The sequence below is a fragment of the Lottia gigantea genome (assembly GCF_000327385.1).
Source record: "Lottia gigantea unplaced genomic scaffold LOTGIsca_10, whole genome shotgun sequence".
Lineage (NCBI taxonomy): Eukaryota > Metazoa > Mollusca > Gastropoda > Lottiidae > Lottia > Lottia gigantea.
The window spans coordinates 1,197,359-1,210,632 of record NW_008706747.1 but is presented as its reverse complement, the minus strand read 5'-3'; the positions used below and the strand labels follow the sequence as shown (position 1 = coordinate 1,210,632).

The window sequence follows — 13,274 nt, the reverse complement described above, 5'->3', positions numbered from 1 at the left end:
CTGGAGAGCTAGATATGGAGTATATACCAAGGTTTTTGAGGACTGTGTATCGGTCTGTTATCTGAAGAGCTAGATATGGAGTATATACCAAGGTTTTTGAGGACTGTGTATCGGTCTGTTATCCGAAGAGCTAGATATGGATTATATACCATGGTTTTTGAGGACTGTGTATTAGTCTGTTATCTGGAGGACTAGATATGGAGTATATACCAAGGTTTTTGAGGACTGTGTATCGGTCTGTTATCCGAAGAGCTAGATATGGATTATATACCATGGTTTTTGAGGACTGTGTATTAGTCTGTTATCTGGAGGACTAGATATGGAGTATATACCAAGGTTTTTGAGGACTGTGTATTAGTCTGTTATCGGAAGAGCTAGATATGGAGTATATACCAAGGTTTTTGAGGACTGTGTATTAGTCTGTTATCTGGAGGACTAGATATGGATTATATACCAAGGTTTTTGAGGACTGTGTATCGGTCTGTTATCGGAAGAGCTAGATATGGATTATATACCATGGTTTTTGAGGACTGTGTATTAGTCTGTTATCTGGAGGACTAGATATGGAGTATATACCAAGGTTTTTGAGGACTGTGTATCGGTCTGTTATCTGAAGAGCTAGATATGGAGTATATACCATGGTTTTTGAGGACTGTGTATCGGTCTGTTATCTAGAGGGCTAGATATGGATTATATACCAAGGTTTTTGAGGACTGTGTGTATCGGTCTGTTATCTGAAGAGCTAGATATGGAGTATATACCAAGGTTTTTGAGGACTGTGTATCGGTCTGTTATCTGAAGAGCTAGATATGGAGTATATACCATGGTTTTTGAGGACTGTGTATTAGTCTGTTATCTAGAGGACTAGATATGGAGTATATACCAAGGTTTTTGAGGACTGTGTATCGGTCTGTTATCTGAAGAGCTAGATATGGAGTATATACCATGGTTTTTGAGGACTGTGTATTAGTCTGTTATCTAGAGGACTAGATATGGAGTATATACCAAGGTTTTTGAGGACTGCGTAGTAGTCTATTAAGCTGCAATTACATGTGTACTCAAACTCAAACTCATTAAAAACATAGCATAGCAAACCCTATCTAAATCCAAAAAAATCTGCACCATGTGGGCTAATGAAGACGGGCAACGCCATGCAGGGTACAATGAGGGAAATTTTGCCAGGACAGCGGCAATAGCCTGCTCTTTTTCGATTTCAAACTGTCGAGGGATCTTTAAAGTGCACAGCCTGTAGCACACGGGGCCTCGGTTTATTGTCCCATCTGAACGACTAGACGCTTTTTCCATGCCAGCCCCTCTTACCTACATCACTGACAGGGGTAAACCGATCTATGCCGGGATTGAACCCTGGAGGGCATCGGTGGAGATGGGCATGCATTATTATGATGTAAAACTCACCTGAACAGAGTATATTCATTACCCAATAATCGTCGTGACAACTTAAAATACCAGCCCTACCATTGCCTGTAAACCCAGAGTTACACGAGTAGCCAATAAAGGTCAGCGAATACCATCTAGTGAACATAGCATTTGAGAGATAAGGAATAGGTGGACAAAATGCGTCTGAAAAATAGAATTGATAAAGTCACAATCATCATAGCCTATCATCACAATGTCAAGCTATTACAATACTTCATCTAATACATTGACTGCAAGTATCACGGACGTTCGTAAATGCAGCGATTTGGTTGGATTGTACACAAAGGAATACAGCCAATCGGGGTGTTAGGACTGTCAAAGTTTGGGAAACCATTACTCCAGTAGGTAAAATCTGACCGTGGTGATATATTAGTCAAAAACCGAGGCCACGTGTGCTATATAAAGCATTTGAGACCCTCTTAAGGAAAGATCCAAAAAGAGTTTAAAAATGTTGATTTTAGATTCAACTTACCAGTATGTTTGACAAAAACCATAAATATGGTGAGAAGAAGTAATTTGAAGATCGGCATGGAAAACATCGTACAATTTCTGAGGCTGGTACACTTCTAGGGAGTAATTTGATATTTTGCCGCATTGAGTACTATGTTACTATTTACAAATGGCTTAATTTAAAAAATAATATTTTCTATGGTTTCAAGGCATGTGGTGGTCTAAATAATTGCTTTTAGTTTTAACTATAGTAGTTGAGCCACTGGCTGCACGTCAAAATGTAAAATTCAAGACTGCGACGAATATATATCGTAAGATTTTTTTAGGAACGAGACCCCTTGATTTAATTGTAGGGGAACTATATTTTAAATGTGTATTTTATCACGTATTACGTCTATATCGGGTGGGACAAAAAAACTTTAACACTTTTCAATCAAGGATTATTCATAAAGCATCAGTAATTTTTTTCATCTTTATATGGGTTATTTAGCTGTTTGCACGTGCTTTGGTTTTTTTTTTGTTGAATAGCAAATAAGTTAGCATTTTAGTTTCCCCTGATAGGAGTATATTGTATGAGTAAAGCTGCTTTAGATATGTTTACTGAATGTATACAAATATGCGATGCTGATGTACGATGTTTTGCTCATATTATTGAATTTCTATCGCAATTAATTTTATTTGTCATAGTTAGTAATTATGGGGAATTTCGAATTTCGTAATAGCGATATTCTGAAATTTCAGCAGCTGTTAAAATTCCAAAAAATACTAACTATGATAAATAAAATTAATTGCTATAGAAATTCAATAATATGAGCACATTTAAAAAAAAAATTTTCATCAGCATCGCTTATTTGAATTTGTACAAACTAAGTTCCTCTACAATTAAATCGCTGGGTTTATACAGATAGTCGATATAACTCTTTATATTAAGTTAAAACATACAGATAGTCGATATAACACTTTATATTTAGTTAAAACATACAGATAGTCGATATAACTCTTTATATTAAGTTAAAACATACAGATAACCGATATAACTCTTTATATTAAGTTAAAACATACAGATAGTCGATATAACTCTTTATATTTAGTTAAAACATACAGATAGTCGATATAACTCTTTATATTTAGTTAAAACATACAGATAGCCGATATAACTCTTTATATTTAGTTAAAACATACAGATAGCCGATATAACTCTTTATATTTAGTTAAAACATATTGATAGTCGATATAACTCTTTATATTTAGTTAAAACATACAGATAGAACTCTTTATATTAAGTTATATCATACAGATAGCCGATATAACTCTTTATATTTAGTTAAAACATACAGATAGTCGATATACCTCTTTATATTTAGTTAAAACATACAGATAGTCGATATAACTCTTTATATTTAGTTAAAACATACAGATAGTCGATATAACTCTTTATATTTAATTAAAACATACAGATAGAACTCTTTATATTAAGTTATATCATACAGATAGCCGATATAACTCTTTATATTTAATTAAAACATACAGATAGTCGATATAACTCTTTATATTAAGTTAAAACATACAGATAGTCGATATACCTCTTTATATTTAGTTAAAACATACAGATAGTCGATATAACTCTTTATATTTAGTTAAAACATACAGATAGCCGATATAACTCTTTATATTTAGTTAAAACATACAGATAGTCGATATAACTCTTTATATTTAATTAAAACTAAAAGCAAGTATTTAAACGACTACATACCTTGAAACCATTGAAAATATAATTTTTTTGAATGAAGTCCATTATAAATAGTACTCAGTGCGACAAAATATTAAATTAAACTACAGAAGTTTGTCAACCTCAGAAATAGTACGATGTTTTCCATGCCGATCTTCCAGTTACTTCTTCTCACCATTTTTATGGTTCTGATCAAAAATACTGGTAAGCTGAATCTAAAATCAACATTTTTAAACTCTTTTTGGATCTTTCCTCAAGAGGGTGTGTTCGTGTGTTGGGGGATGCTACAGGACCCGTGTTTTCACGAAATGAAGTCCATAGCTGCATTTAACATCGAGAAATACCACCATTGCGACAAAATTGATCAAAAGATTTTGCGAGAAACTGGTATACCAGATGCACTGGTTTAATCTGACTGCTATTAACGCGCCGCGTTTGACAAAATACAAGGCGGTTTCCAACAGTGGAAATTGCAACGGATTCAGTGAGAGTCATTGAATCGAAAGTTGATTTGAGCTTCCCTCCACTATACATTAATGGCAGTTGCGAGTTTATCAATTCCATTTTTCAGACGCAGTGTGTCCACCTGCTCCTTATCTCTCAAATGCTATTATGAAGACATGGTATACTCAGAGCTATGGGGTCTACGAGTGTAACCCTGGGTTTACAGGCAATGGTAAGACTGGTGTCTTAAGTTGTAACAACAATCAATGGGTAATGACTATAATCTGTTCAGGTGAGCTTTACACTATAATAATGTATGCCCATCTCCACCGATACGCAGTCTCAAAACGTGTCCTTACGATGATTGAATCCGTGAAGATAAAAAGGGAACACAGGAGGAGAGAAAAGTCTCTGACAGTGATGTCAGGAAGGGATCTCCCAATATTGGCATCTTGCCAGCTATCCCTAGCTTATTGAACCGTCCATTGCGCTCGTGGTGTTGAGTTTGAGTTGACGAACACGTGGAAGTAGAATTTTGGATTTGTTGAGGATTTAAATTGGGTTTGCTATGGTATATATTCAATATCTAGCCCTTCAGATAACAGACCGATATACAGTCCTCAAAAACCTTGGTATATACTCAATATCTAGCTCTTCAGATAACAGACCGATACACAGTCCTCAAAAACCTTGGTATATACTTCATATCTAGCCCTCTAGAAAACAGACTAATACACAGTCCTCAAAAACCTTGGTATATACTCCATATCTAGCCTCTAGATAACAGACCGATACACAGTCCTCAAAAACCTTGGAATATACTCCATATCTAGCTCTTCAGATAACAGACCGATACACAGTCCTCAAAAACCTTGGTATATACTCCATATCTAGCCCTCTAGATAACAGACTAATACACAGTCCTCAAAAACCTTGGTATATACTCCATATCTAGTCCTTCAGATAACAGACTAATATACACCGATACACAGTCTCCAAAGAACTTTAGTATATAGTCCTATATTTCTAATTTAGTCTGTCTATGTTTCAGATTGTCAAGATAACGATATGATAAAAAAGCTTGGTTTATACGAGGACAGCGAAGTCAATTTCAACTTCGATACTGAAGTAGAGTGTCGAGACCAGTGCCTCACAAATACCTGTTATAATCTAATGTATTACCCAAGCCGTGGACTTTGCTACTTGAATTACCTCATAGATTCATCTGAATCTATAAGTTTGGAGGCGTGCAGATATGCATGTTTCGAAAATATATATTGTAAAGCTATCCAGAAGATTGGTAACCTGTGCTTTTTGTACAGTAAGGATTTCTCCAGATACGAAGATGGGGAAGAAGCCATTGCAACATCGTGTATATAAGGGACACTAAGCAATCGAGTCAACTTGTGTATACAGGACACCCTTACATAACGACCACTGCAATCTCTACTATTTAAGTTTTTTTTTAAAATAGATGTGTTCTTTATACAATAAATGTTAAATTACAGTGTATTTCAGTTTTCCTAGTTACACCATGATTGAGCCTGGATATAACCTGGTTAACACAAGGCCTATGCACTTCAGGTTGTACACATCCCTCGACATTTGGAAATTGAAAAAGAATAGGCTTATTTCCCTCATGGCACACTGCATGGCATTGCTCGATTGCTTGTCTTCATTTGCCCAATTTGGTGCAAAAGAGTAAAACCATTCATTTCATTTCTAATGATAAACATTACAATGTGATTTTAAAGTCTGAGCAATTTGTTTCAACGAGGCATCTGTGCGGATACACTTAGAATCAAAATGAGTCCGACTGGCTCTAAAACCATCTGATTTCAACAACTGGATCAGCTCAGCTAATCTGAAACGAAAATATAAAACCATAAACTTTTTAGGCATTCCACTGTTTTGGCATCTTCACAATGTCAAGGTGACTGCAATAGCCACCTTTCTTGCATCATGGACATTTGTAAATAGAGCGATTGGATTGGATTAATGTTAGCTAATGCAGCCAATCAGAGATCTCGACAGAAAGTCTGTGAATTTGTACTAATTTGCCTCTTATTTGACTGGGGGGTTAGAGTCCACTTGGAACAACTCAAATACAGCCTAGCAACCCTATAGAGCCAATTCCAGGCTAATGCATTTTAACAGCTCGCGCGACACTTACTTTGGTAATTTTTTGGCAGCATCCATTTTCCATCGATGTGTGTTATAATAAAACGGAATGAAGTGATGATCCCACAACTCTTTTTCACTTTTATTTTTTAAGTCTACTCGTTTGGGGCGTTTGGTGGGAGAATTTGAATTTTCGTTGTCATCCAGGGGGCGCTTTAGATTTTGTGTACCTCCATTATGTTCCCTGTTATCTTTGGTTGTGTATGATTCCAAATTTTTATTGGTTACAGATTCATTTTCAGTTTGTTTTGTGTTTTGGTCACATTTGGTGTCCTTGTCAACAACTTCCTCTTCATTACACTCAGAGTTCTCTGCCCTTGTTTCTATGGAATCTTCCACTTCATCCAATATGGCGTTCAAAACAGAAAGAGACTTTTTGTCTAAATTTAAACTTTCACTTGAATTTTTCATCTTGACTAGAAAATCTGGTTTGAATATTGGTCCTGCCCTATAAAAAAAAAAGGGAAAGTAAAATTGAGTTTTACTTCCATTTTCTTGTAGGCCTACTTTTTAAGGCAATATTTAGAGCTTTGACAATGGACCAATTAAAATTCAGTGTTGTAAAATCAAGCTCTTGACTAAATCTCCAAGTATAGCATCTTAGAATATTCTGCGATTTGATTCATCAACTCATTTCAGCGAGTTCACATAGCAAATACTACCTATTTGGTATTTTCTTTACTTACCAAATTGGTCCCAGTACTACAGCTGTTTTTCCTATTTTTTCTTTATTACAAGTACAGGGCAGCAGTAAATATGGGTTTTCTAATTAAAAAAAAAATTAGAAGCAGAAGTCAATGTCAGCCATGCTTTACCAGAGCTAAGTCCAGATTGTCATGTGATCACGTGATCTGATAGTTCAAACATCAGACGCTGGTTGTTCAGGACTATAAGAATTGTAAAAAAAAGTCAACAAAAGCAATCAGTGGTAAGATATGTATCCAAACTGATAATATAATGTCTCATTAGATAACCAATAGTCACAATATAGCATTAAGTGTATATGTAAGTTTCAGAATTATCTCGCTTAGTATCGAAATTTAAGGACTATATTTAGGTCAAAATATTACTATCACTGGATAAATAGTTGAAAAATGCTGGAAGTAAAGAGTCTTGACCAAGAAGTCACTCACAAGGGAATCTACCATTCATTACTGAGACAGACAGCTTTAAGCAAACGCCCGAGGAAAGTTATCATTAGTGGGTACTCTTAAAGCAATGCTTATTTGACCTTCACAGTTGTCGTGAGGCATTAAGTGTCTCATCAAATGTAACCTACCAACAGGAGCTTTCTGTTTTTCTAAAATAACCCTTTCTTCACACATTCTACAGTGCAAAACACTACGCAGGTTTTGATTGGATGCGTCTGCAATGTGAGGTCCTCTGTGAACTTTGACACATAACAACAGGAAGTCATCTACAGACTGGGTGTACAAGACTTCAAGGCCTTTATTACATTGGGAGGCTGACCTGGAAAAAAGAGGCTAATGATAAGGACACAATTTGAAAGATTTTACTTATTGTTGTTAAGTTTTAGCTCATTCCAGCACATATTATCTCCCTTTACTCCTGGTAAAAATAATCTGGTTTAATTTCAAAAAAGAGATCTCCTCCAATATAATTTATTTATAACAGTATTTTTATTTGCTCCGTGAAAATCATAACTGGGTAAAATTTACAAGGAACACGAATTAAAGAAATATCTATTCAGATCATAGATGGCAAGCGTAGCAACCCTGCAGAAAAAAAAAACACAGAAAAAAAAAAAGGCCAGATTTGATTTGTACTTAACTCTTGATGTAAGTGTGTCAAAATCCCACAGAACACCATACTAAGAAAAATCTTGTCAGATCATGGAAGGTAAGTGAAGTATCCAGCAGAATAAAAATGGAACAAAACAGCAATATCTGCATTTAATCGGATTGGTCTACACTCAAACCTACCTGGCCAATTTTCCAAGAATTACTCTGGCTGCAAGCTCTTTTATATAGTCTGTTTTAATAACAGCTGCTGAATACATCCTTTCTACCACTTGATGAGACCGGGCAAACATTGAAATATCTGGTACAATTAAACATAATATACCAAGGTGTCTTAGATTTACAAACACACTGTCTATATAACTGGTACAGGATTTGTGGGGATCTAGAAATCTACAATATAATGGGAAATCTACAATGTAAAGGGAAATCTACAATCAATAAGTCTGGCAAAATTTAGCATACCCACGTGTCAAATAGCTAGTACAAGATCTGTGGGGATCTAGAAATCTACAATATAAATTGGAATTCTACAATATAAATGAAATCTACAATTGAAAAATACAATACGATTAAACATAATATACCAAAGTGTCTAAGATTTACAAACACACCGTCTATATAACTGGTACAGGATTTGTGGGGATCCAGAAATCTACAATATTAAAGGAAATCTACAATATACAGGGAAATCTACAATAAAAAAATACACGGTCTCTGTGAGAGGAAATGGCTACATATAGTGTATCAATCATTTATTTTTAGCCATTATTTTTGTATCACGGACTTTATGGCTTATGTTCACAAACTTTCTCACAAGGCCTCTAATTGGCTGTATTCACTAACATCAATCCAATCAAATTGCCTCATTTACAAACTTCAAGGATACAAGAATAGTGGCTATTGCAGTCAAGGTATAAGTATGAAGTTTGTAATACCTTGACAATGTGAAGATGCTCTCACATTAGTTTTTCAATTGGTGTAATGAATGTTAACTTACATGAAATCAAAGGCCTCCATGTGTAATAAGACATTGGTTCTAGCCTGACAGACATGAATTTCTTTTTCACCTTGCTGTGGTAAGGTTATGCCAGGTGTGCGAGTAAAATCCAGTGGAAATGGAATAGGATGAATATAATTGTTTTTACAGTTGACGTTGATGCTGTCCAAACAATCTAACGTTGCAGCTGTTACATCAATTTTATCTTTTAACATCTTCTTCCATTGTAAAGCCGCAAGACCTGCAATAAAATAACCAAAAAATAGTAGCTGTGTGGACTCTCTGAAATTAGAGCAATTAGGCATCAGCTGTTTCCTGTATAGAATTTGATTTGGTGAAAATTGCAGAGTTCTAGAAATCATAGTAAATGAAAATTTTCAAAGATCATGAGTGGCAAAAAGAGTCCCTCGCAGAAAAATATGAAACAAAACATCATAGATTGTCTTAGAAAATTTGAGTCACCCAGAAAAGATAAAGAAAACAAAACATCCTTGATCTGCATTTTTAATCTGATTGGTTATACATCTAATGGAAAAGATATAAAAAAAAAAAAAAAGATTGAAATGTTTCTACCTGATGATGAAACACCCTCAAGACATCCGAGTTTAATTTTAGAATCTTTCACTGCCACCATTAAAGTTAATAATGTCATTTCTCTAAAAGAAAAAAAAACATAATAACTAACATAATAAGTAAGTACCTTGGTTTGTCAAGTCTCTAAATCATTCATAGGGACTGGAATAGCTCAGCGAATTCACTCGCTTACCTGAAAGATGCAAGAAAACGTTTCTGATAAGAAAATATAACTCGAATTTCTTAACCTTGCTTTGCACTGGCAGTGTTTCAATTAAGGGAGTCTGACATGAAAAAGCCTCCAGTCATTCAGAGAGGGTAATAAACTAAAAAGGACCTTTTTACAATACAAGCAAACTAAGCATCTCTCAACTCTTTCCATTGCTGCATTGGAAATATAGTCGTGATTTACTCAATAAAGTGCAGTTTGCCGTCTTGATTAACCCATTATGTAGGTCGTAAAACTACAATTTATTCATTTTTCTGTACTTCCTACATGGCCAAAATCTGCAATTCACAGACACCAATTTTTGATTTCAAAAAGTCAAAACATAACAAACCTGCAAATGGCCATTTTGGGATTGTGTAGTTTTGATCTTTCACTGGGTATATTAGCAACTTCATTTTTGATTTTAATTCCCCGTTCTTCAACATATTTTAACTCATTCTGCTCTTTCTCGTTTTTAGTTGTGGGCGCAGACATCTTGGATGAGGGATAACTCTGCATGACTGTTGAAAGGACTCAGACAACAACTAATGTACCTTGGTTTTGACACTATTTGCCTGGACATTTTACCCCAATGGATCGAATTATGGTTGAATCCGAAAATATTACAACAATTTTCTTTTATTTCAAACAAATCCCAATGCCTGGCTGAAATTTTACTAATTTTTCCAGGGCGGGGGAAAATATTCCTGGCTGCGGGCCTGGTCGTAGGCTTACATAGAAAGAAGCCATTAATGGCCCAACACTGTACTCATAGGAAGTAGAAACACCTATTTTTAATCCCTTTAAAAGGATTCAAAAAAGTTTTTAGGCCTTTGAATGTGTAACTAATAGTAATAGGTCATCTCCTGTAAACCACCATCCGTGGTTCTTGTAATTCCAGACAAAAAAACTTTTACCAGTTTATGACGTCACTGTCGAAAATATCATTTGCCTTCATTAGTAGTAGGCTATACGAAATCTCAGACATTTCAAGGTCGCCGAAAATCCACGTATGAGGTTAATGCACCGCCAACAAATCAACATACAAATTGGGTTAATAGGTTCAACCTGTATTTTCTATTAATTTTTTCATTGGCAACGACATTGAAAAAACAGAAAAAAAGAAAATAGCTTATTGTGCTAGATCTATACGCACAAATAGAAACGCATATGTTAAAAACGAAATTAAAAGGTTCATAAACGAACGCTTAAACGCCTATTTATGCATGTAAATTAATCAAAAACTCGTTTCTATATAATTGACGCCCATAAAACTTTAGAAGTATAGGTAATATATGCGTCATAAAGGCTTAAAAGGTTCTTTCAAACACTCGAAAATACATTCATTCTATGCACAATGTAAGGGCCAAAAGGCGATTCTTTTCAAAACACTTTGCATTATTCAACTGTCAAAAACTTCAGTAAGAAAAGTCGGTTGTAAAAAGACACAAAAGACGTAAGTGTTACATAGGTATGTTTCAAGTCAATGGCGAAATAGAATAGAATTGAACCCTTTAATAATCGGATTACCGATAATTTTACAAAGACATTTTCCAATTAACCGTTTATTAGTGTATTGCCCTGTGATCTTTTTTTCGAAAAATATTTAATCAGATTTTGTTTGATGGTAACATACCTATTTGACCGCCTAAATTAGAAATCAAATGTCAAACAGTATTCAATGCAATTGATATATATATTTATTTATAGCATTGGGCTTTGTTTGGTAAAAATGGCGTCGCATTGCGTCAGAGACTTATTTCAATGACAAGAATATTCACGATGGAATGTAGTTCAAATTAGTGCTAAAAAGTTTTGTAAAATTTCGGAACTGTAAATAGGTGCTTGGGAACTCAAATTATTCAAATTTAAGGATAACAGGGGTCCTTGGCCAAACCACTTGGCATCGATCTTTGCCAGATCAGCCTTACCCATTTACAGCTTGGTCGACTGGAATAAGACGTAGCTGGTTCATTTACAATTAAGCTTTGTTATTTCAGCAGATTTTTAGCTACCCATTATTAGCGGTGTCAACTGCATGGGGACAGATGACTTATTCAATGCCACCAACAGTCCCGTAAGTAAAAAGAATTAGACCCCCCCCCCCCCCCCCCGCCCCCCCACCGCCCGTCTCTCTTGGATAATTTCACCTACTTGAATAATGGCGAAAGATGACTAATTCAAGGTCACCAGACTTAGGTAGCTTGTTCCTTACCAAAGCTTTACCATTAATATTCCTCGGATTATTCCTAACGGTTCTGCGTCTCCACTTTAAGTACCCTCTGCGGCCGATTTCTATCCATAATTTGAAAACGACCCACGATACGAAAATCTCAACCAACAACCCTTAGTAGTCTACATTTTGGACAATAGGAATAGTTGTCAAGAAAAAATAGGTGACCTTGACGAAAAGTGAACTAGGGGGACACAATAATCGAACACATATAGGACGGACACAATAATCGAGCGCATACAGGACATAATAGTTATATTTTTGAACTGTCTGTTGAAATAGTAGGTCTATTGATATATAACGTTATATATTCGACATTGACGTTATAGGAATTTCAAATGACATTGTGCTATACGTCATAATCGATATGGCCTTGTCCTACAAATTTTGGGCTAATTTTCGAAAAAATTTTAAAATTGATCTAGATTCTAATAAATATAGTAATCTGATTGGATAATAAAACTTAATCTTAAATCTGTCTAATGATTGACCAATCAGTTGACTGGAATTTGAAATCTTTCCAAAATGGATGTGTTAAGGCTTCGAGAAGAAGAGTATAAAGACCCTAATGTATTTTTGAAAAATGATTTTCGAACAATATTAGATTTATCCTCTTACTCTTTTTTGTGGATATCTTGATTATTTTTTTGGCAAATATTCGTTTTTTAAAATTTTTAGCCTTTTTCTCAGAAATTAAGCCCATTTTCAAAGTCCAAAACTGCAAAGTTTGATGAATGGCGACTGTGGGTTAAATTCTCGATCGGCGTGTGATAGTCCGGTGACCATGAATAAGTCATCTTCACTCATAATTCCAATCAACCAAGCTGTAAATGGGTTCAAATAATCCGGTAAAGACCAATTCCAAGAGGTTTGGCCAAGGACCAGCTGGTAGAAATTATCCTTAACTGTGAACCCAAGTTGTTGTTCTTCAAAAATAAAGTTGTTTTTTGCTTTCTTTTCTTAAGTTAATTGTGGAATAAGCTTAATGCATTTATTGTGATGCAAACTTGAATGCAACAGAAAATATCGAAATCTCCAATTGGCAATATGATGTATAAAGATAAAGGAATTCAAAAATGGCGTCTGTTTGAGACTAAGACATAGTTTAACAAGATTTGCCTTCTTTCCATAATTTTTTGTCAAGATGGCAGTCAGAAATATTCAGAAACTTTGGCTGTTTCTTTCTGTCTATTTTGTTTATTCCATTAGGCTACATTGGGATATATCAATAATTCAAAAATGACGTCTATTTTCGACAG

At 35.0% G+C, this 13,274-nt stretch overlaps 1 protein-coding gene across 1 annotated transcript; it reads right to left on the bottom strand.

Annotated features, from left to right (window-relative positions):
- Window positions 1-3,725: 3,725 nt before the first annotated feature.
- Window positions 3,726-10,299, bottom strand: LOTGIDRAFT_184794 (hypothetical protein). Its single transcript, XM_009046084.1, has 10 exons — window positions 10,135-10,299; window positions 9,575-9,657; window positions 9,002-9,242; window positions 8,185-8,394; window positions 7,521-7,711; window positions 6,928-7,006; window positions 6,234-6,689; window positions 5,112-5,924; window positions 4,188-4,352; window positions 3,726-3,820 (listed from the first exon to the last, which is right to left on the bottom strand). Exons 1-8 carry the CDS (start codon window positions 10,275-10,277, stop codon window positions 5,783-5,785), a joined length of 1,545 nt encoding a protein of 514 aa, XP_009044332.1. The 5' UTR covers window positions 10,278-10,299; the 3' UTR covers window positions 3,726-3,820; window positions 4,188-4,352; window positions 5,112-5,782.
- Between the last annotated feature and the right edge of the window lie 2,975 nt (window positions 10,300-13,274).

Excerpts from the sequence above, each read along its gene's own strand:
- LOTGIDRAFT_184794 (XM_009046084.1), bottom strand. The coding sequence starts at position 10,277 with ATGTCTGCGCCCACAACTAAAAACGAGAAAGAGCAGAATGAGTTAAAA. Across the intron at positions 9,658-10,134 it reads CCCAAAATGGCCATTTGCAG|AGAAATGACATTATTAACTT; the intron begins GTTTGTTATGTT and ends TTTTTCTTTTAG. Across the intron at positions 7,007-7,520 it reads AAAACAGAAAGCTCCTGTTG|AAAACCCATATTTACTGCTG; the intron begins GTAGGTTACATT and ends TTTTTTAATTAG.